Genomic DNA, 24,734 nt, shown 5'->3' with positions numbered 1-24,734 from the left:
TAATTTAGAAAGCAAAACAAAACAATAGCAATTTGAAAGTAGTTTCATAATTACTGAGGATGAAAAAACAGTGACGCTAGTATGTTCAGCCATCAATTATAGCCATATTGTTTACTGACTTTTGGGGTAGAGAAACAGTCTGTATGTAAATAGGTTGTCTCAAGACAAAGAAGGTCTTGGTTTTCTTTATTGAAAGCTTAGAACCAAGTTACTTTGAGAGTTAGTTCCAAGAAAGGTAGTACTTTGAGTAGCATACATTCTCAAGTTTGTCTGTGCCAGTTTGTGAGCAGAATGGTACATGGAGCACTGCCACTGCCAAAACCTCCGCAAGATGTAGAACTTCAATGTGCGTATTCTTAGGAAATATCTTTGGGTCATATTTTGCTTCTTGTATACTTTATTATGTCTTTTACAGTGTAATGGTCTCAGGTTTTAGAATGGTTATGGAAATAATAAGGGGTGATAATACTCCTTTCTGTTATTTTACAGTGTAATGGTCTCAGGTTTTAGAATGGTTATGGAAATAAGGGGTGATAATACTTCTTTCTGTAATTGAAAAATAAAACTCATTAGCTGAAAGTTCAAGACTAATTTAACCTAAAATGCTTTCTTTAAAAGCTGAGACATACTTGAAATATCTAAAAGATATTTGTATTTAGTTATTTCATTAGAGTTCTAACAAAGGCATTTCTAGAGAGGTTTTCTACTGTGAAATATGAGGGCCTGGAGTTTGTTTAGAGGGGTGTATGTAGATCAGTCACTGTTCTGTTAAAATTAATACCCTTACTTTCCAGAACTCAAGTAACTTCATGAATGCCACAAACTTCCAATCACTTCGACCTTTGCCATCCATTCAGATACTGGTGGATAAAATTAATTTGGAGCATTCTGTTCCAATGTATGCCGAGCAGTTGGTGCATGTAGTCAGTGGCCTCCCTCAGCCTTCTGATAGTCTGCTTCATTATTGCTATGTCCACTGCTACCTCAAGGTAAGGACAGAATTTCCATAGGTGTTATTGTCTGGTCACTTTAGGAATAGCAAATGTATTTCTTTGTTTTAAAGGTTATAATTTTATAGAATCAATATTTCATAAGCTAAGATTTAAGTAAGACTTAGTCTAGTGCAGTGTAATTAAGATGTCTATTTTAAAATTTCCTTTGAATTCCTAGAAATGAGTAGTTTGTTTATAAGGCAGTTGTGATTTTACAATTTTGAAGATGTAAAAATGTCACTCATATCGATTTTTTGTAAGCAGTATGACAATATGTTTAACGTGGATACTTTTTAAAACAAACTCAGGATGCTTGAAAATAAATATTAATATAGGCATAGTGCTTCATAACACTTTAATGTACTTATTCTTAGTTTCTTCTTGTTGAAAATAAATATTAATATAGGCATAGTGCATCATAACACTTTAATGTGCTTATTCTTAGTCAGTTTCTTCTTGTTGGACTCACATTAATTTCTTTTTTTTTTAAAAATATTTATTTATTTATTATGTATACAATATTCTGTCTGTGTGTATGCCTGCAGGCCAGAAGAGGGCACCAGACCCCATTACAGATGGTTGTGAGCCACCATGTGGTTGCTGGGAATTGAACTCAGGACCTTTGGAAGAGCAGGCAATGCTCTTAACCTCTGAGCCATCTCTCCAGCCCCTCACATTAATTTCTTGATATAAAAGACATGTCTTGTTTAGTGGCATGCATGCGTATATACATGTGGATACATACCCTTGTCCATGTGGCTCTGAAGCTGAGGTTGACAGAAGATGTCCTCTATCACTCTGCACATGATTTCCTGATAGTGGGTCTCTGCTGTTCCTGCAGCTCATGAATTGGCTGACCAGTGAACCCTTGACTTAGGTTACAGACATGTGTCATTGTGGCTCGCTCTTATCCCTGGGTGCTAGGGACCAAAGTCAGATCTTTATACTCATGCAGCAAACCACCTCCCCAGTCCTTCCACCCCAAACTTAAAAACCTTTCAGATATACTCATTAGGTCAGTGAGGTGGCTCAGTGGGCAGAGGTGCTTGCTTCCAGGCTTGCCCGTATATGGTGTGGTGGTGAAAGGACAGGCGTGAAAGATGTTTCTGCTGGGCTTCAGAGAGGCTTGGTGGCAAGCACCTTTAATCTGATGAGTCATCTTGGCAACCTAGTTTTATACCAAAAATAATAAATAAATAAATGAAAAGTGCTGGATTCCATTTGATGGACTCCATGAGAAAATTAAAGTACTTCCCTGTCTCTCAGTTGACACACTAGTGCTCCTTAGTTATATGTGTGTAATGTAAAACGGTAGCACACCAAAGACAATCTTTGGATTTCTTCAGATAAATTTAAGCGTAAAGTATTGAAATGTAACTGCTGTCAAACCATCTCAAACAGAAGAACATGTTTTCTTGGTGCTTCATTTGGGTAGTAGAACAAACATGGTAGCATATTTCTTGTGCAGCTGACGTCTCATCCTTGCTTACTCAGCTCTGAAGGTTTGATTGTGTTCTGTTGTCTCAGGTGTTTGGTTTCCAGGCAGGACTGACATCTTTGACTCACAGTGGATCTTACTGCTTGCCTGTACCAATTATCCCCTCTTTCAGCACTGCCCTGTATGGGAAACTTCTGAAACTCCCTGCTCTCTGGTAAGTAAGGACTGGTTAAACTCTGTGGTTTATGTTCATTTTTATTTTTATAGTTTGTGGATGGGAAAAAAAATCAAACATGTCTATTTTATGCTCAGGTATTAGCTTTTTACAAAACTTTTGAAAACAATTGAAATTATATTTTTATTGAGACCTAATGTTTTAGAATAATCTTTTTGTACGCTGTGAAGAAGTGCCACTCTGATTGGTTTAATAAAAAGCCAAACGGCCAATAGCTAGGCAGGATTTCCAGGCACAGAGGATGCTGGGAAGAAGGCAGAGTTACTAGGAAATGCAGAGGCAGCCAGACATGCTGGAGACAGATAAAGCCATGAGTCAGTGGCAAAACATAGATTAAGAGAAATAGGGTAATTTAAGTTGTAAGAGTTAGTAATAAGCCCGAGCTATTGGCTGAACATTTGTAATTAATAAGTTTCCATGTGGTTATTTGGGAACTGTCTGGCAGGAAAGAAAAGTCTGCCTACAACTTAAGAAAATGAAAACCTCTTTTTATTAACGTAATTTTTAAAATTGATTTTTTGGGAATTTCACATCGTGTGCCCCAATCCCACTTATTTCCCTGTCCTTCCATGGCCATCCTTTATCACTGTACCTCTTCCCACAAAAGAAAATTAAAATGAAAATAAAAGAGAGAATAATGACTTCACCCCTATTTTTCCCGCATCTCCATCACATGCTCATTTGTCATAGTGGCCTTGGGAGCTGCAGTGTGTAACACAGTGGACCCCTTTTGTCCAAAGAGCTTTACTTGCAAATGTTCATTGCACTGAGTTGTTGGTCTGGTTCAGGGCCTCTGGCTTCTGGAGCACCATCAGTACTGGACCCTCACTGAGTTTTCTTTGGGATCCCCTGCTGTTACCTGTTGTCACGGAGTTCCTGTGGCTGTGGTTCCACGGGACCAGTCTCTTCATGTGTTCCAGTAGGTCATAGATGAGGTAGATGTTGGGATTGGGCTAACTCAAAGTCCTGGGTGTGGGCCTGGGTAGTAACTGAGCTGGTCAGTGTTGTCCTCCACCAGGATCATTCCCCTCATGCAATGGTGAGGGCCAAGCCTCCCTCGCCCGTGCCATTGAGGCCAGCTCTTCCACAATAGGACAGGTGAGGAATGGGGCCACTTGCATGGCCACTTCTTCTGTTATGGCAGCTGGCAGTGGAGGGAAGGTTTTGCATTCACCGAGTGTCCTGGGGACAGCTATCCTGTGTCCATGACACTGCACAGCTCTTCTGCTGGGTGCGGGGCCGGCCAGGTCTCCAGTGCGCAGGCCACCCGGGATAGGTGGTTACCCAAGTGTTGGACACCAGCACAGATCCTGGCAGCAGTAGGGCCACTGACTCAGACGTGGCCCTGATGTGTCACTATGGATGTCTTTACTGAAATACTGTGTTCCTTTAATAACGTACATTTGATGGTGAACTTAGTAAGGTGTAGCATGAATAATAAAAACCTAGAAACAGATACTGGGATTCAAACTGAAGAGCAGAAAAGGAAAGCAGCCAGCCTCTGGCTCTTGCCTCTACCTCAGACTGAAGTGGGTGATCCTGCCTTCAGAAATCCTCAGATAGACCCTGAAACTTGTCTCCTCCATTTTAAATTCCTCTCCAGTGCTGGGAGTAAAGGCGTGCACCACCACCACTCAGTCTCTTTGGCTGACCAGTGTGGCTGCTGGGATTAAAGGTGTGCTCCACCACTGCCTGGCCTGTATGGCTGACGTGTATCTGCTTTGCCCTCTGATCTTCAGGCAAGCTTTATTTATTAAAACACAAATACTATATCACTGTATTTTCCCCATATTATGTATATCCCCCTTATAGAAGGCTATAAGTAATATAAGAAAAATTATATACAATAAGTATAAGGAAAATTATACACAATAACTACAATATATACAATATACATTGACAGCGTATTTATTTGCATTTGACAAATTCAGAAAAAATAGTCTATATCTATCCTATCTTGATGAATTCGAAAGGTTGTACCTAATTCACTTTCTATCCTAATTTGCATTATCAAATTATCTATAATGTCTCTAAACCTTTTACACTTTATACCTCTTTAGTGAGTTTCTTTTCTGAATCTGTTAAAAAAAGGAAAACTATAACTATTTCGTCTTCAGTTACCTCAGAGACCCAAGAAGAAAATACTATTACCTGAGTAAGCAGGAAGTACAAGCAAGCAACTTCCAAAAAATGTGAGAAATGACAGAAACAGCTGGTTGCCTGGACAGTCACCCAAAGTTCCTCTGAAATGTTGAGGCATCCATTTTTAGCCTACAGATCTAGAATATCCAAAAGACTTTTCTCTGAAGCAGGATATTCTAAAGAGCTGTCCCACCTTGTCTTAATGGTGACAGTCACTCTCTTTTGTGTCCTGCTTATCGGGTTAGGACAGCAGACTGTCAGTAGTTGAGTCAAGGGCACTTTCTTGCCCAGTGACTTTCTTTTGCTACAAAGAAAGTAAACTTCTTCTGGAGTTTCTTTGATGTCCATCATCTTCTCTGAAGTAGATTGGTGCTGCCAGGAGCAGACATGTCTCATTGTTGTGAAATAGAGCCTATGTTATTTCAACATCTTATATATCATAGTCTGTAGATATCTTAAGTGTTTAAAGATGACCTGTCTATCTAAAATATATCTTTGTTTGACCTTGAGAACATACCTAATGTGAGTACAAATTCAACTATTATAGGTGACTAATTACTAACCTGCATTTCCTTACTATCCTAAGCAATGGGTAATAATAATTTTCAAGGACTATAAATTTGCATTGCATTATTAAATGAGCTGTATAGGCACAATTCCTTGAACAAGATTATAAATGTATGTGTAGTATGTTTTGACAAAATTAATCTCAAATTTATATCAATATACAAAATTTGTATACAATATCTAAAAGTCCAATGTAAAATATTTAAAGCTAGTAGTTGCTTTTTAGAGGTAGATTAAAAACTACTTTTTTATCTATAAATTTTTTAATTCATATTTATGTCCTTTTTTCTTTCCAGAGTAGACTTTTACAATCTACCTTTTTATCTTATCATATCTGTATTCCCCTTTTTCCTTCGAAAACAAGAACTGTCTTGTTTTGATGATCTAATATCTAATATCCTTTGTTCAACTTTCCTACTGACTGTAACCAATAATAATTTATAACCAACCTCCCTAAACAATGAAAAATATCCATAACACACTGAATGACCAAAAATTACCTACCCCACCTCATGTGAATGTGGGCGGCATATTCTTAAATTTGCTTCTTGCTTTCTGGGGGTGACGGTATCTTTAGGGATCCTGAAAAGAAAATTTTGGGTTAACTGTTAAGTCCCGAGAGTGGTATCATTTGTTGTCCAGTCTCTGCATAATGGGAAAACACAGGACTTGTCCCACAGCCTGGCTAGAGCAGTCTGTGTGGCTGGATCATCTCAGGTCACCACGATTGTTCTGAGCCACGTGTAGTCTAGTTGTAGTGAAGCAGATCTTTAGGTGGTATGTTTTAGCCTTAGTGGTGTTAACATAGTCCTGGAGGAATCCTCATTGTGAGGCCCCATCTTCCTTCTGGAGATGTCAAAGTCGCTGTAAGGCGTGGTCATGGTACACTGCTGAAAACTGATAGAGACTCAAACCAAAATCATGTATAGAAAGATATAATGAAGCATTTTCTCAATTTAGTTAGTATTTTATGTGACCATTAATGTCATAACCAAAAGTTTAGAATATATATTAATCTTATAAATTTTATCCCCTAAGAAAAGCTGTTAAAGAGCCAATATAAAACCATTGGATTATGAGATTAGTGGCAATAAAGTAGTCCTTAAATGTTTGTTTTTCTTCTGTCCCATATAAGGTGGCTCTTCTCATGAGACAGAGATTTTGAATTACACTTTAATAAGCATGCTTAGGTTTAGAGAAGGAGAGAGCCACACTAGAACTCCAAAGTCAGCTTTAATCTCTAACTGGATTGGGACTGCACAATGACTGTTTGCCTTATATGTCTGTAGAGAACAGCAAAAACAAGCATTTGGCAAGATTTATGAAATTTTTCCTGTTGTAAATGTGATATACCAATAGGCCAATTTACTCTTTTTTTTGAGACTTTTTTTTTTTCTGAATGATTTGTTCTTTTTTTATAGATGTCTCATTTGTCCAGTGGTCTTAGGATTCCTTAGATTTCTTCATTCTCCTGAAAAGACAGAAACAGAACTCTTCCCTAACTTTAATTTTGGGGAGGTTGTCTTTTGGCAAGTTATTTCTGATCAAATGAAAAGCATTTGCTAGTTTTATAGGTTAGTTTGAATTAAACAGCTATGATGTTTGATGAACTATTATCATCTTTTCTAATTAAGAGGTGTCTCTTGTTCAAATCAAATCTTTATTAATTTTGATCCATAATTTTTTTTTTCTGTGGAAACAAAAGCAAAACCCCTCCCCACCGTTAACACATGTCCTGGTTTCCATTCTGAGGTCAGTACATCTTTAAAGTACATGGTCTGATTTAACGCCATAGTTTTTCTACCATCCCATGTCTCTCCATAGCTGTTGTTCCTTTCTTATTAGCATTTAGAAAAGTCAAAGTTAATAAAGCATTTGGTAGTCTGTTTATGGGTGTCTTTATTATTCCATTCTGTTCATTTAAATATCTTTTATTGTTTGATTTGATCTTTCTATAATTGCCTGGCCTGTAGGATGGTGTGGTATACCTGTAATATGCTTTGTATTATAATAAGTAAAAAACTGTTGAATATTCTTAGAGGCATGTAGTAAGAAGGAGTGGGCCGCATCCCGCCGCATGGCTAGCTTAACCCCAAAATAACCACACAGAAATTAATACAATTAAATTACTGCCTGGTACATTATCTATAGCCTCTTATTGGCTAACTCTCATATCTTGAATTAACCCATTTTCAATAATCTTTATTTCACCATGAGGTTGTGGCTTACCAGGAAAGATTCAGCGTCTCTGACCTGGCGACTTCATGGCAGCTCTCTCTGTCTGCCTTCCTCCTCCAGCATTCAATTCTGTCTTTCGGCCTATCTAAGTACTGCCCTACCAAAAGGCCAAGGCAGTTTCTTTATTCAACCAATGAAAGCAACACAAATACAGAAGGAGCTCCTACAGAGACATATGCTGAGCATTGTCTGTCTGTATTTGTGCAGGAATACTCATGATGGCCATAACTTCTAGCAAATGTGTGATTAATGAATCAGCCTTTTCCAAACTCAAAATAGTTGGTGATTGAAAACCTGAATAGGTATCAATGATGTGGTGTACATATTTTAATTTTCCAAATTCTACAGAAGGGAAATACATTCATCTGCCATATTTCATTCTTTCGAGTACTCTTTGGGTTACCTCCTGCAGGTAATGGTGTTTGGTTGTATAAAGAACAAGTAGGACATTTTCTTACAATTTCCTTGGCTTGTTGTCACATGGTGGGAAAGCCTTCTTTTAAACCTTTGCTATTGATATGATGGTTTTTAGGAAATTCTGAGGCCTTCAGCACATTTCCAATCAATAATTGATCGATTTCTGCATTACTTTGTTCTAGAGGACCTTGCATACTCCTGTGGGATTGGATGTGTATTATAAATATGGGGTGATTCCTATTCCTGATTGTATTTTGTAACTGAGTAAACAATAAAGTCAATTCTGTACCGTCTAGTATAAATTCAGTGATTTCAATATGTAAAACAACTCTTTTTGCATGTTGCAAATCGGTAACTATGTTGAGAGGTTCTTTAAAAGTTCTTATTACTATGAGAATAACAAATTTGTGATGACTTAAGGGCTTTGATCCACTTTACTTAAAAAATCTGATTTGTTGCCTGTCTTTCCTGATTAATCTGCATCAGTATAGAATGTAGGGCCCCAGTTACTGGTATTTCCTGTACAATGTGAGGAAGGATTCAGTTTTCCTTATAAGTTGAATTCTATTGCTTTTGGTATAGTTGTTGTTTAATCTCTCCCCAAAAATTACTACAATTTTTTGTCAGGGTTTATTTTCTTCCCATAATTTGTTTATTTCATCATTATTAAAAGGTGCTATAATTTCTTCTGGTTCTTCTCAATTTTCTTTTTAGAATGAACCCAGAGTCCTTTTCCACATAACTTTTTAATTTTTTACTCAGTTTATGTGCTAAAAGATCCATTGTAAGATAGTATCTTCCCTCTGCATTAAAACTCCTGTAGAGAAATGCTTGGAGGGTGATATGACCAGCATGCAGTTAAGATTCGGATCCACATGATCCACATGTGCCTTCTGTAATTTTTCTTCAGTCAAAGCCAATTCTCTCTCAGGTTCAGCTGATAATTTCCTGGAACTACTTAAGTCAGAAGATATTGGCAGACAGATCTCTCTGGGTTCAAGTCTACCCTGGGCTACACAAGATTGAATCTGTCTAAAAGAGAAACAGAGCTCATACAAAGGTGATCCCATCCCTTGGGATCACATGCCTTTAATTCTAGCACTAGGGAAGTGAAGACAGGAGTGATATTCCTGAGTGGAGAGAGAAATATAAAGGGGAAAGAGACAATGACTCAGTGAAGCATACAGTCTGAGGTTGGTGGAGAGAATTACTGGATTGCCATTTTGTTTGTGTCTTGGTAGAGGTAAGATCTCTCTAGTGACTTGGCTGCTTTGCTTCTCTGATGTTCAGCTTAAATCCCAATATCTCTCTCTGGGTTTTTATTATTTGTTCAACAGACTCCATAAGATGGGCTGTAGGTAAGCTTGTGGGGCATTTTCTTAGTGACTGGAGGGTGACCCAACCCGTTATGGTGGTGCCATCCCTGGACTTGTGATCCTGACTTCCACAAGAATGCAGGCTGAGCAAACCAGTGAGCAGCACCCCTTCATGGCCTCTGCATCAGGTTTTTGCTGTTTTTGATTTCCTGTCCTGATTTCCTTCAGTGATGAACTATGAGGTAGAAGTATAAGGCAAATAATCCCTTCCCTCCCCAAGTTTCTTTGGTCATGGTGTTTCACTGCAGTAATTGTAACCCTTACTAAGACACAGAGTGTGGGTAGTTTTGGGTAACTTGTCTTTTTTATACAGTAACTTGAGCATGTATGTATCCCTGTTGTTTTTCTATAGCTTCAATTTTTAGAATGTTTATTTAACTAAATTCCTTTCTGCTTGTTTTAATAAACATCTACTGAAAATGAGTTACAGTTAGGTCCTGAAGCATAATTGCTCCAGGCATGAAGAAACCAGTCATGATACAAATGTGATTAAATTCTATATATAAGACTAATCTAATTTCAAAGTTGGTAGACTTAACAAAGATTTGAATTATAATGCACAGGTCATTGCAGTCTTGAGAAGAGTGCTCTTCTGACACAGCTCACTAGTTTGCATGAGTTTTGAAGGTTGATAAAACAAGGTGAGCATGTGCACTATTCTCATGACAAAAGCCTGTGTGTCCCAAGGTTAAAGAGAAGACACCACCACTCAAAGACCCAAGTCTATGGAAGCAGTGACTGTAAGAAGATCTGAAACCTTCCTCCCGGTCTGAAATTTAAACATGCTTAGCGAATGTAAGTGTAGGCATTTGTAGGCCTGGCTGAAATTATGAATTTTAGAACACAAGATTTGACATGTAAAGTTCAATGAATTTTACTTTATTTATCAACCTTATAAATTTTCATCAGAATCCCACCAAACGCAGGTGATGTTCTTTGCTACAGTAAAGATTGTTTTCATTTTAGCTTTAAAGGAACTATAGATTTTGTAGTAATAGGAGTGGCAGGGCTGCGTCCCCAGCACCCCGGCCGCCTGCTAGCTTATGCCCGAAATAACAACACACAAATTGTATTTATTTAAACACTGCTTGGCTCATTTCTATCTAGCCTCTTCTAGGCTAATTCTCACATATTAATTTAGCCCATTTCTAATCAACTGTGTGTAGCACCCCAAGGTGCGCTTACCGGGAAAGATTCTAGCCTACATCCATCCTGGGTCAGAGCTTCATCGCATGTGCCTCAGAGAGCAGAGCTCTCGCGCTGGGAGAGGGGAGCATGGCATCTCTGCTCCAGAGAGCAGAGCTGTCGAGTCTGAGCTCACTTCCTCTTCCTCCCAGCATTCTGTTCTGTTTACTCCACCCACCTATGTTTTAACCTATGAGGGCCAAGCAGTTTCTTTATTGCTTAACCAATGAAATCAACAGATTGATAGACACTCCCACATCAAGATTTACTTCATATATATGCATATATCTTTTCCATTCACTTTTTTTTTTTGGGACTATAGTAGGATGTGGTCTTTTGTTCCATGTTTCAACCATATCATACGTAACAACAGTTCGTTGTTGTATGTTTAAGTAGCATTGTGGATAGACTTTTATTTTGTTTCTTAATTCATCAGTAAATGAACATTTGGGTTTTTAAAAAATGAATTCACAATAGTAATTATAAGTATATTACAAGAGAAAACTCTGTTATTTTCCATAAGCCATGACAAAAACATATTTGTATTACACTTTACCACTTATACATTACCAAATTAGAAGTGTAAAATCCCAGATCATATAAGTAATTGACTTACATTTTTATTTGCACAGCTTATACATTTTATAGTGATTTGTCTACATTAAGATTATATTAATGTAAGGTCTATTATGAATCTTTAAAATTTATTTTTATTTAATATACAATATATTTTCAAAAATAATTTTATGAGCATATATTATCAAAATAGCAATTTTCCTTATAACAGGTTCCTAAATCCTTTGTGTTGGCTGATCTTTCACTTCCCTCATTCTTAATTTCTTTGTTCTTTGCTTCATTTGTACCCTCTGCTCCCAGTAATTCCCTTTCCACTGATAAAAATCTTGTCTTTATTTTGAAACATGGTCTTTCTCCATATCTCTGACTGTTCCTGAATTCACTATGTAGATCAGGCTAGCTTTGAACTCAGAGATCCATCTGCTTCTGCCTTCCAGATATGCCACCATATCCAACTTACAAAGTGTTTTCATTTCCTTTTTTTATTTTTATCTTTTATTTTTCCATTCAAAAAATTTCTACTCCCTCCCCTCCCATTGCCCTTCCACTCCCCTATTCCCCTTCCTCCCTCCCCCTCCAGCCTTAACTGAGGGCAGGGTGACCTGCCCTGTGGGAAGTCCAAGGCCCTACCCCCCTGCATCCAGGCCTAGGAAGCTTTGCATCCAAATAGACTAGGGTGCCAAAAAGCCAGTACAAGCAGTAGAAATAAGTCCCAGTGCCTTTATCAATGGCTTCTCAGTCAGCCCCCATTGTCAGCTGCATTTGATCACATGCTCATTCAGTCCTAGTCCAGTTGGATTAGGTGATTTCCCATTAGATCAAGCACACTGTCTCAGTGTGTGGACCCAACCCCTCGCGTCCTGACTTCCTTGCTCATCTTTTCCCTCCTTCTGCTCTTCAACCGGACCTTGTGAGCTCAGTCCAGTGCTCTGATGTGGGTCTCTGTCTCTATCTCCATCCATCGCAAAGATTCTATGTTGATATTCGAGATAATCATCAGTGTGATTATGGGGCAAGGCCAGTTCAGGCGCCCTCTCTTCTGCCAACCAAGGACCATTTCTTTTTCTTTTTCTTTTTTTTTTTATTGAGAAAAGGAGAAAAAAAAAAACAAGTTTCCACCTCCTCCCAGCCTCCCATTTCCCTCCCCCTCCTCCCCCCCTACGCCCCCTCCTCCCACCCTTCTCCCCCTCCCCCCACTCCTTTCCCCCTCCCTCTCCAGTCCAAAGAGCAGTCAGGGTTTTCTGCCCTGTGGTAAGACCTAGGACCTCCCACCTCCGTCCATATCTAGGAAGGTGAACATCCAAACTGGCTGGGCTCCCACAAAGCCATCACATTACGTAGGATCAAACCCCCGTGCCATTGTCCTTTGCATCTCATCAGCCCTCACAGTTCGCCATGTTCAGAGAGTCCAGTTTTATCCCATGCTTTTTCAGTCACAGTCCATCTGGTCTTGGTGAGCTCTCAATAGATCAGCTCCACTGTCTCAGTGGGTGGGTGCATCCCTCGTGGTCCCGACTTCTTTGCTCATGTTCTCCCTCCTTCTGCTCCTCATTGGGACTTTGGGAGCTCAGTCCAGTGCTCCAGTGTGGGTCTCTATCTCCATCCATCACCAGATGAAGGTTCTATGATGATATGCAAGATATTCGTCAGTATTGCTCAAGGATAGGGTCATTTCAGGTTCCCTATTCTCAACTGCCCAAGGAACTAACTGGGGACCTCAGCTTGGGCACCTGGGAGCCCCTCTAGGGTCAGGTCTCTTGCCAACCCTAAAGTGGTTCCCTTAACTAAGAATTGTGGTTCCGTGCTCCCCTGTCCAACCTTCCTTTATCCCAATCCTCCTGCTTTCCCAAGGCCCGACCTCCTTCCCTTCTAACTTTTCTCTCCCCATCTCCCCTTACCCCCAACCCACCCCACCCCAAGATCCCAATTTTCTCCCCGACCATTTCTTAACATGATAGGATGTAGCGTACACGGTGTCCTTAGCTAGCACTGGTGATGTTGGTTATAGGGTGCTCAGAAGCCCTGCCTGGGACCTTGACCTTGCAGTGTAGCTCCAGGCCGCATTGAGAGAGCACAGAGAAGGACAGGTATTCTAACTTTGATGGAGTTTAGTTGGAGGAAGCAGGCCAGCACATGTCCGTCCATTTCCAAACTGTTATCATTGCTGTGCACATGCTGGGCGCACAGAGGTCTGTGTGTGCTCATTTTTAGAGAGTGCTTATCATTGCCGTGCACATGCTGGGAGCAGAGAGGTCTGTGTGTGCTCATTTTTAGAGAGTGCTTATCATTGCCGTGCACATGCTGGGCGCACAGAGGTCTGTGTGTGCTCATTTTTAGAGGGTGCTTATCATTGCAGTGCACATGCTGGGCGCACAGAGGTCTGTGTGTGCTCATTTTTAGAGAGTGCTTATCATTGCAGTGCACATGCTGGGCGCACAGAGGTCTGTGTGTGCTCATTTTTAGAGAGTGCTTATCATTGCAGTGCACATGCTGGGCGCACAGAGGTCTGTGTGTGCTCATTTTTAGAGAGTGCTTATCATTGCAGTGCACATGCTGGGCGCACAGAGGTCTGTGTGTGCTCATTTTTAGAGAGTGCCTATATGGGAGTAGGAGGTACACTGTCATTTAACCTATCATTTAATTTGTAGAAAGAACTTAAAAGATTATATTTTGAGTATGAAATGTTATGTCAGTTAAGTAACCGTTCTGTAAAAAAGAAAATCCCACAATTTTCCATGTTTTACCTAGTCTCATAAGTTAGTAAGATTTTTGTATTAACTTAATTTTGGAAAATAATGACCTAACCTTATTTTATTGTACAGGATGTGAGAAATAATAAAAATAAATTTTGGGAACCAATCTGTGTTTTCAAACTTGGCATTTGGGACCTCTGTAGGAATCTTTATGTCCAGCTGTTGCTATGGAGTGTGTCCTAGAGAAGGGCTCCTTGTGCCTGGAGGGTGCATGTGGAAGACTCCTTAGTTTCTTTGCATCCAGTGGTAGGAAGAACCACACTTCTGAATTTTCTTGTTATCTACTGAAAGCAAGAATTTTTAAAAATAGAAATTGCATTGGCACAGAAATTTGATTGTCTCTATTTATAATTTGCCAGGAAATGACAGATCAGTCTTTGAAATTGTAATTAGGGTATATTCATTTAAAGTATTTGCTACTAAGCAATTAAGATCTACTTGTTTCTGTTTCCTTCAATTTATTCTGGAGTTTGTCCAAGTTGAGTTTTAATGAGTTGTTTATCCCACTAGTTACTCTACGATTTATTTTTCTCTAGAGAGTGATGTTTGAACTGATAGTTTGAAAATCTATTCTGTAAAGTGAACATATATTTATACCATGATTTCTGAATATAAACCCTAGACATTTGCCAAATTTATGACTTTATATTAACCAATATAACTGTTAAAATGCAGCTTAGTGATATTTTAAGAGGAGTCTAGAACTTGTTAGATGCTTTTGTATGATTTTATATTGAGGTGCTTTGTTTAAATAAATGTGTAGTGGTATAAGTCACAAGGAAAAGTCACACTTTTAGTGTATATTTGCATTGACATATTAAAGAGTCCCCAAGTAGCTGTAAGTTGTAAAATCTATTGATCTCTAAATATTTTCTGAAGCAAAGATAGTATAACATGACGATTTGGTGAACTGAGTAATAAGAAACACAGACCTTTGTTACTTTCCCTAGCTTGCTAACCTGTGAAATATAATTAAACGACAAAAGAAAGAAAAACCTTTCCTGTTGATATTGTTACATCAACAATAGTTGGTGCATTGTATCAGCTACTATGTGTTGCCAAATCATTTTGTTTATTTTAGTTTAAATATTAATTCAAAAGGAGTATAGTAAACTATACTTGAGTTTGTAGTTGGTATAACTGAAAAAGAAAGCCTTCAAAATCTTATGTATGTATGGCAAAATTACCTTGTTTGTAAGAAAAATGAGTTGTGCAAAGTATGTTTTTTTAATAATAAATCTGAAGAAAAGAATTACTCTCCAGCCTTTGGAAATAATGTAGAATAATTAAATTGTTTTTGTATTTGCTTATGTTTACATTTTAGTTAAAACTGTGCAATCCATTAGGAACCATTTTACGTGACATCAGATGGTTTGAAAGTTAAAGTATAAAGTAGGTATTTTTATTCTGAAATACTGAAGTCCCACTTGTACCAAGTATCCACTCTGTAATAACTGTATAATTCATGTTATAGTAGGGGTTCTTCTAGGAGCATGGCTTTTGCTGTATTCCCCTGCCCAGGACTCTGTTGAGATGAAAGTACATTGTCTTAGGTTCGTGATACATTTTTCACAATGTAGATGACCCAGTTGTTTGTATTCTTTACTCGTGTTAGTAGTGATAGAATGTTTTTCTGTCTAGCTTTCCTGATGGCGGTGGAGTCAGGGTGGGGGCTGTGGTAGGAGGACTCCACCTGTCTAGCCAAAGTGGGGAGTTCCAGGTTCAGTGAGAGGCAGTCTCAGAAAATGTGTAGAGTGATTGAGGAAGACCTGATATTGGCTTCTGGCTTTACTGTCTACACACATGTACACATGTATAAACATACATGAGCATGTACATATATATGTACACACATGCATAGCATACACAATTTCAATGTAGCCTAATTACTATGTTCTATATAAGTGCTATTCACTTATTTATTTGTATTTTCTTTGTTTTCATGTTTAGGACCAAAAGATCTCAGACTGTTGTAACTGAAGGTATTTTTGAACTGCCAAATCTCACAATTCAAGCGACAAGAGCACAGACACTTTTGCTGCAAGCAATATATCAGAGTTGGGCTCATATTGGAAATAGCAGCTCTTCAACAGTGAATGAAGCTTTGATGAATGAAGTCTTCCAAACTACAGGTAAAAGCAGTTTTCCTCCTAAGGAAAATCTATTTCAGAGTTGACTGATATTTAAATTCCTGTGTTGACATGCTTAACTTATAGTATATTTCTATAAAGTAATTACTAACTTGACTGACATTTATACCACTTTTTCTCAAGCCACTTATCATTTCGTGGGCATCTTGACTGATTTCTTAAACTGCAGTTGTAAGTAAAGCAGCGCACATGGATGCCCTGGTGTCTCTGATGATTCTCTAGGTCATGTCTGTCTAGGGATTGATCCATTTCTTTTGGAGTTTGTGGTTTATTGAAATAGGGTTTTTTTTTAGAGAATTCTTCAATGATCCTTCATCTCCTACATCTGTATCTGTTGTCATGCACCCTTTTCCCTCGCTAACATTTGTCTTCTCTTTTTCACTTTGTTTGGCTAAAGGTTTGCAATCCCTGCATATCATTTTAAAGTGCCATTTCTTTGCTTCACTGATTATTTTTTAAAATATCCTCTATTTAAATTAATTTTTGACATTTATTATTTCTTTCCAACTTCTGAGTTTGGGTTTGACCTGTTTTTGTGTTACTAAAACCTTAGTTATATGTGTATGGTATTTAGTTCTTTCTTATTTAAGTATAGTCATTCATACATATATATGTATGTATATATGTATGTATGTATATATTCTCTCTGAGAACCACCTTTGCTGTTGTATTTTCTTTGATTCTAGGAATTTTATTTTCTCTGTCATCTTCAGTGACATACTTGTCATTGCAAATCAAAATTTCAATTTCTATGTGGTTTTTGTAGTTTCTTTTGCTATTTATTTATAATTTTATGTAATTATGATACAATAAAGGTCATGAAGTTTAATATTTTTATGTTGGTCAACATTTGCTCTTTTAGCCTAAATGTGATCTATTTTAGAGGAAGTTTCAGCTTTCTCGTATAAAGGTATTTCTAATTAGAATTCTTTCTGTGAGGACTGGGAATTGGGGATCTAACTCACTGGGTGTGGACGGCATCACATGGCAGTCGATAGGAAGACATTTGTCTGCCCATTGTCTTCTGTTCTTTCTCCCTAGGCTGGCTTCACACTTGGGATCCTACTCCCATTGCCTCCTGATTGCTGGGGTTGCAAGTGTGAAGGCATTTCAGCCTCTCTCTTCTCTTTTGGCCACTGACATGGGGCCTACTTTGATGGTTTTGTCATTTCTATTCACATCAACCAGGGCCTGCATTTCAGCTTCATGGCCTGATTAAGTTTCTGCCCTCTCAGTACCTCACAGAATGGGTTAAACTACATGTTTAATGTAGAATACATTGATACCATATTCGTACTCTCACTGAGTTTCCATGTCCACGTAAGCTCACTCTATTGCAAGACTATTTAAATTTTTTTTACTTTTGAGATTATAATACAATTATATCATTTCTCCCTTCTCCTTCCTCCCAACTCTTCCATATACCCCTCCTTATTCTTTCTGAAATTGTTCATTAGTTGTTATATGGATATCGGTATGTGTCTATACAAACATATTCCTAACCTGCTTAGTCTGTATAATGTTATTTTTATGTCTGTTTTCAGGGTATTTGGTATTAAATAATCAATTAGTAAATTCTGAGGTTGTCTGAGGCTGTTATGAAAGTAATATTATAATTAAAATTATCTTATTTTTCATATTTCTATTTTAAGTGATATTCCATCTGGAGGTCTTGTTTGCTTTACTATTTATCTTACTGCCTCCAGTATTTTTGAAATATTAATTTTTTTTGTAGATTAGCTCTCATAGCATAAAAATGGTTAGTAAACTAAGGGCATTGATTTTCCTTTATAATATCTCTATTTCTAAGCAAATTTTCTTTCTCTCTTAAGAAGTTATAGTATAAGCTATAACATAAAAGGAAGTATTCTGGAAATTGTTCTAACGGATGATAGCTCAAGTATTAAAGACATGTCCCAGACGAATGGCAACAATTCAATTTTTAGTAACCTAGTGTAGTATAAGATCTTAGTTTAGTGGAACTAATGTTTTACAGATTGAGGATCTGAGAAAATTGGATTGTTAGAAAACGTTACCTCTTTTGTAAATGCTTGAAAAAAATGAAACAAATCATTTAAAACACTTAAAATAGATGGATGAAAAGTTATCAGTAATTTATTTGGAAAGCTAATTTTCCAAGTTGATAGTTTCATTAGTTCATTCCCTCAGCATGACAATCTACTCTGTGCATTTTAGTGCTAACAGAGTATTTATAACATTGTGCCACAAATTATCTTAGTGAGGATCCCAAAAGTATGTATATAATTAAGATATTAAGTTTCAGCATTTTATGCTCTTGCCTATGAGGACTGTCAATCGATTATGCTTTCTTAAGCTTTGCTCCATATAGTTTGTTGATGCATGCAATCTCCTGCTTTTCTCCTGTTCTATATTACTACGGTGATAAAAGATGTCATGCTTTGGTTCCTATCTGTGGAGGAAAAGCCTTTTCCCGACCTGCAGTGATTGTCTGCCCCTTGCATTCTCTTTGTTGTCTCCAGCCAACTTCCTGTGTCCTGAGGTCTTCATCGTCATCCATGCTTAGTTACTGAGAAGAAATAAGGTTTTCCTCCATTTTTCACCCTTCTGTTTCTATTGTACTTTTTTTTGAATAATCCCCTACATTTTCCTCTTCTTTGATCTCCAATACTATTTCCAGTTTAATCTTTCCCCTTGAGTTTAATACAAAGCTAATTATCATTGACTTGTTCTTGATAAAATCCACTGTTTAATATATTTATTAATATCTTTATATTCCCATCTACATTTGTCCTCATGTCAGAAATGCTGTTACCCTTATTTCTTCCTCTCTTCCATCCCTTCTGTTATGTTTTTTTTTGTTGTTTGTTTTTTGTTTTTCGAGACAGGGTTTCTCTGTGTAGCCCTGGCTGTTCAGGAACTCACTCTGTAGACCAGGCTGGCCTCAAATTCACAGAGATCCTCCTGCCTCTGCCTCCCCAGTGCTGGGATTAAAGGAGTGCACCACCATTGCACAGCTTGGTCAGATTTCTTTTACCATGCAAGTAATATCAGCAGTTTTTAATATATTCATAGGGTTGTATCCATGAATATAATCAACTTTAAAACATTGCTCCTAAATAATCATATCTTAAAAAAGATTTATTCATTAATTATGTATACAGTGTTTTGTCTGCATGTATACTGCAGGCCAGAAGAGGGTACCAGATCTCATTACAGATGGTTGTGAGCCACCATATGGTTGCTGGGAATTGAACTCGAGATCTCTGGATAAGCAGTCAGTGCTCTTAACCTCTGAGCCCCAAAAAGCCCCCAAAAGAACCAATTTTTTGCATACCCCTCTAATCCTTTTAGCCATAGTCAAAGACTAATCTAGTGTTTGCCTGTTTGAGTTTTTCTACTCTTGAAAATTTATATAAATAGAATCTATAAGACACTTTTGTGTGTGTGACTAAGTTTTCAGCGTGCCATTTTCAGAGTTTACGTGTAGTATAGAATGTATCATCACTTAATCCATTTTGTATTGATATAACAAAATGCTTAAATTTAGGTTCATTACAATTGGAAGAGATTGTTTTGCTCACAGTTTTTATGGGTAGATGTTTCAATATGGAGGAATGTCCTGCTTGACTCTGTCAAGGATCCTTCTGGGTGTGTTTGAAAGAAGTAGAAGGGACTGAGGCTAGTTCCCTAGTGCAGCAAGGAGAAGCTCCTTCGTACTTAGTTAACCTTGGATGCACTTATAAGAATCAGCTTTACGCAAGTCAGCCTTTCCTGTGAGCTTGTTACACTTTGGTCTCCATATCTTTTTCAAAATGGTTATTTTTTTTTATGTGTGTGTTTTCCCTGAATGTGCGTGGGTATACCTGAGGAGGCCAGAAGGAGGATATTGATCCCCTGGAGCTAGAGTTCGAGGCAGTTGTGAGCTGCCATGTGGGTGCTTGGAACTGAACCTGGGTCCTCTGCAAGAGTAGCCATTGCTCTCAACCCCTGAGCAATTTCTCCACTTCTCAATCCCCATTTCTTAATGGTTTCACCACTTTAACCTTGCCACACTGGAGACCATATTTCCAGCATGTGAAATTTTGTAGAACACACTCAGGCACCATGCCTGCTGTAGAGTGCCATTGTGTGTGTGTGTTTCTCATTTGTCCATCAGTTTGTAGATCTTTGATTGTTAATCTGTTAGCTGTTATGAAGTGTTGTTATAGCTATCATACAAGTTGATAAAATACATATTGTCATTTCTCCGAAGTGTATTTCTCAGAGTAGAATTGTTGGATCTGGAAGTCACCCTGTATTTAATCAGCTGCCAAACTTTCCAATATTGTAACCGTTATACAGTCCTATTGGCATGTGTGATGGTCTGCCAGTCTCAACACCTTTCCGTATTTTTATCTGGATAGTTTGGTGCTCGCTCGCATTGTGGATATAAAGTGGTGTATTTGAGGTTTTGATTTTCTTTTGCTCCATGGAACATTGCTGAGTACATTTTTATGTATAAATTTTCTACTTACAGATCTTCGATTGAAAAATGTCAGAGGTTTTTGCTCTTTTAAAGTGTGGATTATTCTTTTGTTTTGAATTTTGGAAATGCTTTATATTTTGATTCCAGTTCCCTTATGGCTTTCAGACATTTTCTACTACTTTGTGCGTTCTTTTTATTTTTCTGATGGTGACGCTTTTTACATTTATTTTCATTATTTAGAAATATGTTTCTTATTTTTATTTATTTATTTTTTACTGTGTGTGCTTCTTGGTCAATCTTAATTTTAGCCCTTTTATTTTTCATTTTAAAATAACATAGATGCATTTCTGGTCTTTTACTATCCATTGGTTGTTAGGACAAACATTTTTAACTAAGCGCCCCTAGACTCATTTCCTTTCCTTTCTTCTTTGTTTCCTCTGTGCTTGTTCTATGAGCTCTGCTTGGAGTAGCGATGTGCCTTTGGAGTACTTGCAGCAGCACTGTGTACCCCCGCCATGCTGTGTTTCCATAGCTTTGGGTAATTTATCTGCTCTTGAGTTACTTCTGTCTCTTTTCATAAACCACAAGTTGTTACTTATTAGAACTCGAATTTTACTGGCTATAGCTAAGAGTTTTAAAAGGATAGGATTAAGTAGAACACATGTACTATAATAAGGAAAATGTTAGATTTGCTGCTTCATAAACGTGAAAGGTGCACATTATTGTTAAATAAAATTCTCTGTTTTTGTAAGAATATGGGTAATGTTCTGAACAATTACTTCCTCATATTTTCGTTTCAGAAACTTGGGATGTGAGAGTCATGTCTGGATAACAGCAGAGAAAGAATTGAAAACATTTTATAGTAGCCGAGGAACTGTTTTTGAGTCGTATTAGTCTTCATGTAGAAATTGTAGTGCATTGGTCAGACTCACTGTTAAAGATAGACACACACACACACACACAGAGCATTTTAATAAAAAAGTTTTTGATATTCAAATTGATATCTAGAAATAATGATTCTATGATTATGACAATTTCATACAATTAAATGAGATAATAGAAATAATTTTATCATTGAAACAAAGTAAATGTTCAATAGTTAAGTTACATATATTATGTAGTTTATATTTTTTATATAGTGAAAGCTATGTAAATAACTGAAAATAACCTCTTTCTGGTATAGAATCGTTTCACTGCTGACAGAATTATTTCATGGCTTTATTTATTATTTGGTACCTAAAAACATAACTATTTGCTTAAACCCATTTTTTTTCATTTTAATAATTGCTGGTCTTTGGTCTTGTCTATTTAAGGTAGTACAGGATTATTGCTTCTCCTTTGGTCTTAGAATGTGCACAGTAAGTGACTTATTAGTCTTCTCATCCTTTTCTTTGGTAGGTATGTTGCCACACACTTGGAATACTATGCTTTATTTCAAACTTCAAAAATTCAAACACTTTTGGGAAGAAATTATGTTTTCACTGATAAGCTAAATTATTTTTATAATGTATCACAGAAGCAAGAGCTTATTTTGGTGTTTTGAACCTTATGAGCTCCTCCTTTTGAATGGGATTATTTGAGACTTTGAGAGTATGTGTGAACATTGAATTATTAAAGCTATAATGATGGCTCCATTCTGAAACTCTAGATAGCTAGAAGTGAAAGTATATTAAGATATACAATAAAGGTTTTATTCTTAATTTCTGTTAGTGAATTTCTTATATTGGTCAGAGTCTTAGTTGATGTTTCTATTGCTGTGATTAACACCATGATATAAGCAACTTGGGGAGGATAGGGTTTATTTATTTCATCATGCAGCTTATATCCCATCGTCTAAGGAACTCAAGGCAGGAACCTGGAGGCGAGATATGATGCAGAGGCCATGGAGGAGCACTGCTCACTCACTGGCTTGCTCTTGATGGATCTCTGTCTGCTTTCTTATAGCAACCAGAGTTACCAGCCCAGGGGAGGCCCTACTTACAGTGAGTTAGACCCTCCCATATCAAATATGATGACATTTCTTATACATTAATTCAGTTGGCTTCTTACCCAGTGATATTGTTGTTGGCAGGTTATAGATTCTGTTCTTCACATGGGAAAATTTATGCTCTATGTGATATGCTTTTTTCCCTCTGAAATATTATAACTATTCACTAAGTCAGTTTTTGAAGTAGGATCTTTGAATTTTTCTATTATTATTTTTATTGTTTCAAATTATTTTCCTGGTGTTTGAGACCTTAAATAACTTGTAAAGATTAACATCCGGTAACACATTCGAAATTATTTAATGGAAGTCTATTGAATACTTGTACTTCATTTAAGATGTAAATTAAAAGAATATATTAGAGTTGTAAAGTTTGGACTTAATTTGTATTACTATATGTAATCATTTTTTGTAGCTTTGTTAATATTTCTGATAGTCACAAAAACAATAACTCTTATTGTTTTTCCAGAAGATAAAATACAAAGTTACATCTGAATTCGATTTGCTCTGGAAAACCATAACTTCTACTTTCTAGTCAGGTTGTTCATTATTTTGTAGACTTAGTTCCATTGATCTGATATTTTCAGGGAAATAATTTATAGATTTAAAAAGGTGTAAAATAATGATGAAGCGGATACTTGAATTCCTCATCTCACTGATGTCTTAATGTTAAGATAGAAATCTACTTTCCAGAAAGAAACTGTAAAAGTATTTTATGCAAGATTTCATATGGGATACCTTAATGGCTGGATAATAAATTTTACCCCATAAAAATGAAATTCAATAATACAGTAGCTTTCTCAGCTCGGTAGCATCTGGTGTATTCTCTCGAGAGCCAATATTTTCCAACTCATTAGGATCATGTCATTCTGTATGTCGTCAACATTGACTTAGCCAAGCTACCTTTACTTACACAACTGCCAAACTATTAAATAGGTCTCTTGTGGAGTGAAGTCAAATATTCCTCTTACTTTACTCTTGTGTCTTAGAAGAGAGGAGAAAATATACATACTGTAACATTTAAACATCTGGTTTAAAACCACATCAGTGCAACTCTGAGCAAATTTACAGATTTGGTATTCTTCCCAGGTGTGCATATAAAAAGGGTTTTGGAGTTATTGAATACTCTTTAACCACCGAGGAGATGACTGAGGGACAGTGGGATGTTTTTCTTTCTTCTCTCTTTTCAAACTACTTTCTATGCCTTCAAATCTGAAAACATGTCTTAAGTGTTTTAAGGTAGATATTTTTGATTTGTTTAAAAAAATCTTACTGTATAGTGACATTGGCTATGAATATTTATTTAATAACAATTAATTGAGTTACATCTATGTTCCAGTGAAAAGATGAGTACTTTTCTTTCTCTTTCTTTATCTTTGTTGTCTTTTTGACTGGGTCTTTCTTTCTATCACCTAGGCTGGCCTCTGTCCTGTAATGACACTTTCTTACCTCTAGAATGCTTGGCTGATAGGCTTACTTCTTAGGCTCAGCTAAAACTTCTTGACACTTAAATTTAAGCAAAACACCATTATCTTTTGCAAGTCTTGAAACATATATTTATGTATTTATTAGTGTGCTTCCATATGTGAGTGTATAATCCAACATGTATGTAATATGTGCATGTAAACATACGGGTACAAGTTCATTCAGAGACCATAAAGAACTTCAGAGTGTCTTTCTCCATTACTCTTTACCTTGCTGACTTGAAACAAGGTGTTTCAATGAACCACAAGCTTGGGTTTTGGCTAGGCTGGCTGTCTTGTGAGCCTTGGAATCTGCTCTTTGCATCTCAGCTGTAGTGTCAGAAGCGTAAGCAGCCATCCTAGCCCTTGGTGTAGGGTTTCTTATGCTGGGATTCAAACTCAAGTCCTCATGCATTCAGAGAAAGAGTTCTTACCCACTGACCCATCTCCTCAGGATCGAGTTCTCTATTTTAAAATGTCAGACACCTGTGCTGTGCTTGTTCCTTTGCTGTTGCTGTGATAAAACACCATAACTTACAGAAGAAGAGATTTATTTTAGTTCATAGTTCTAGAGAGATGAGATCCATCATGATGGGGAAGTGTGACAAGTGGCAGATACAGGCCAGGACAAAAAGCCAAAAGCTCATATCTTAGAGGGACTTGGAAGGAGCAGACTTTCACTCTGCCCCCTTTGACACACTTCCTCCTGCAAAGTTGTACTGCTAGCCCTCCTGCCCAAACAGCACCACCAACTGGAGGACATTTCTCATT

At 37.3% G+C, this 24,734-nt stretch overlaps 1 protein-coding gene across 3 annotated transcripts in view; it reads left to right on the top strand.

Moving 5' to 3' along the window:
- Nucleotides 1–24,734, top strand: part of Vps13b (vacuolar protein sorting 13 homolog B) — a 470,084-nt gene that overhangs the window by 51,434 nt on the left and 393,916 nt on the right. For all 3 annotated transcript variants that reach the window (XM_041637454.1, XM_041637453.1, XM_041637452.1), the window contains exons 15-17: nt 795–989; nt 2,520–2,644; nt 15,870–16,051. In XM_041637454.1, the coding sequence (XP_041493388.1) occupies nt 795–989; nt 2,520–2,644; nt 15,870–16,051 (502 nt within the window). The remainder of the gene's footprint in view (nt 1–794; nt 990–2,519; nt 2,645–15,869; nt 16,052–24,734) is intronic.

This window comes from Microtus oregoni, unplaced genomic scaffold (assembly GCF_018167655.1).
Source record: "Microtus oregoni isolate MIOR12 unplaced genomic scaffold, Mior012 000053F_ref0000044, whole genome shotgun sequence".
NCBI classification, from domain to species: Eukaryota; Metazoa; Chordata; class Mammalia; order Rodentia; family Cricetidae; genus Microtus; species Microtus oregoni.
This window is presented reverse-complemented; position numbering and strand designations above follow the sequence as displayed.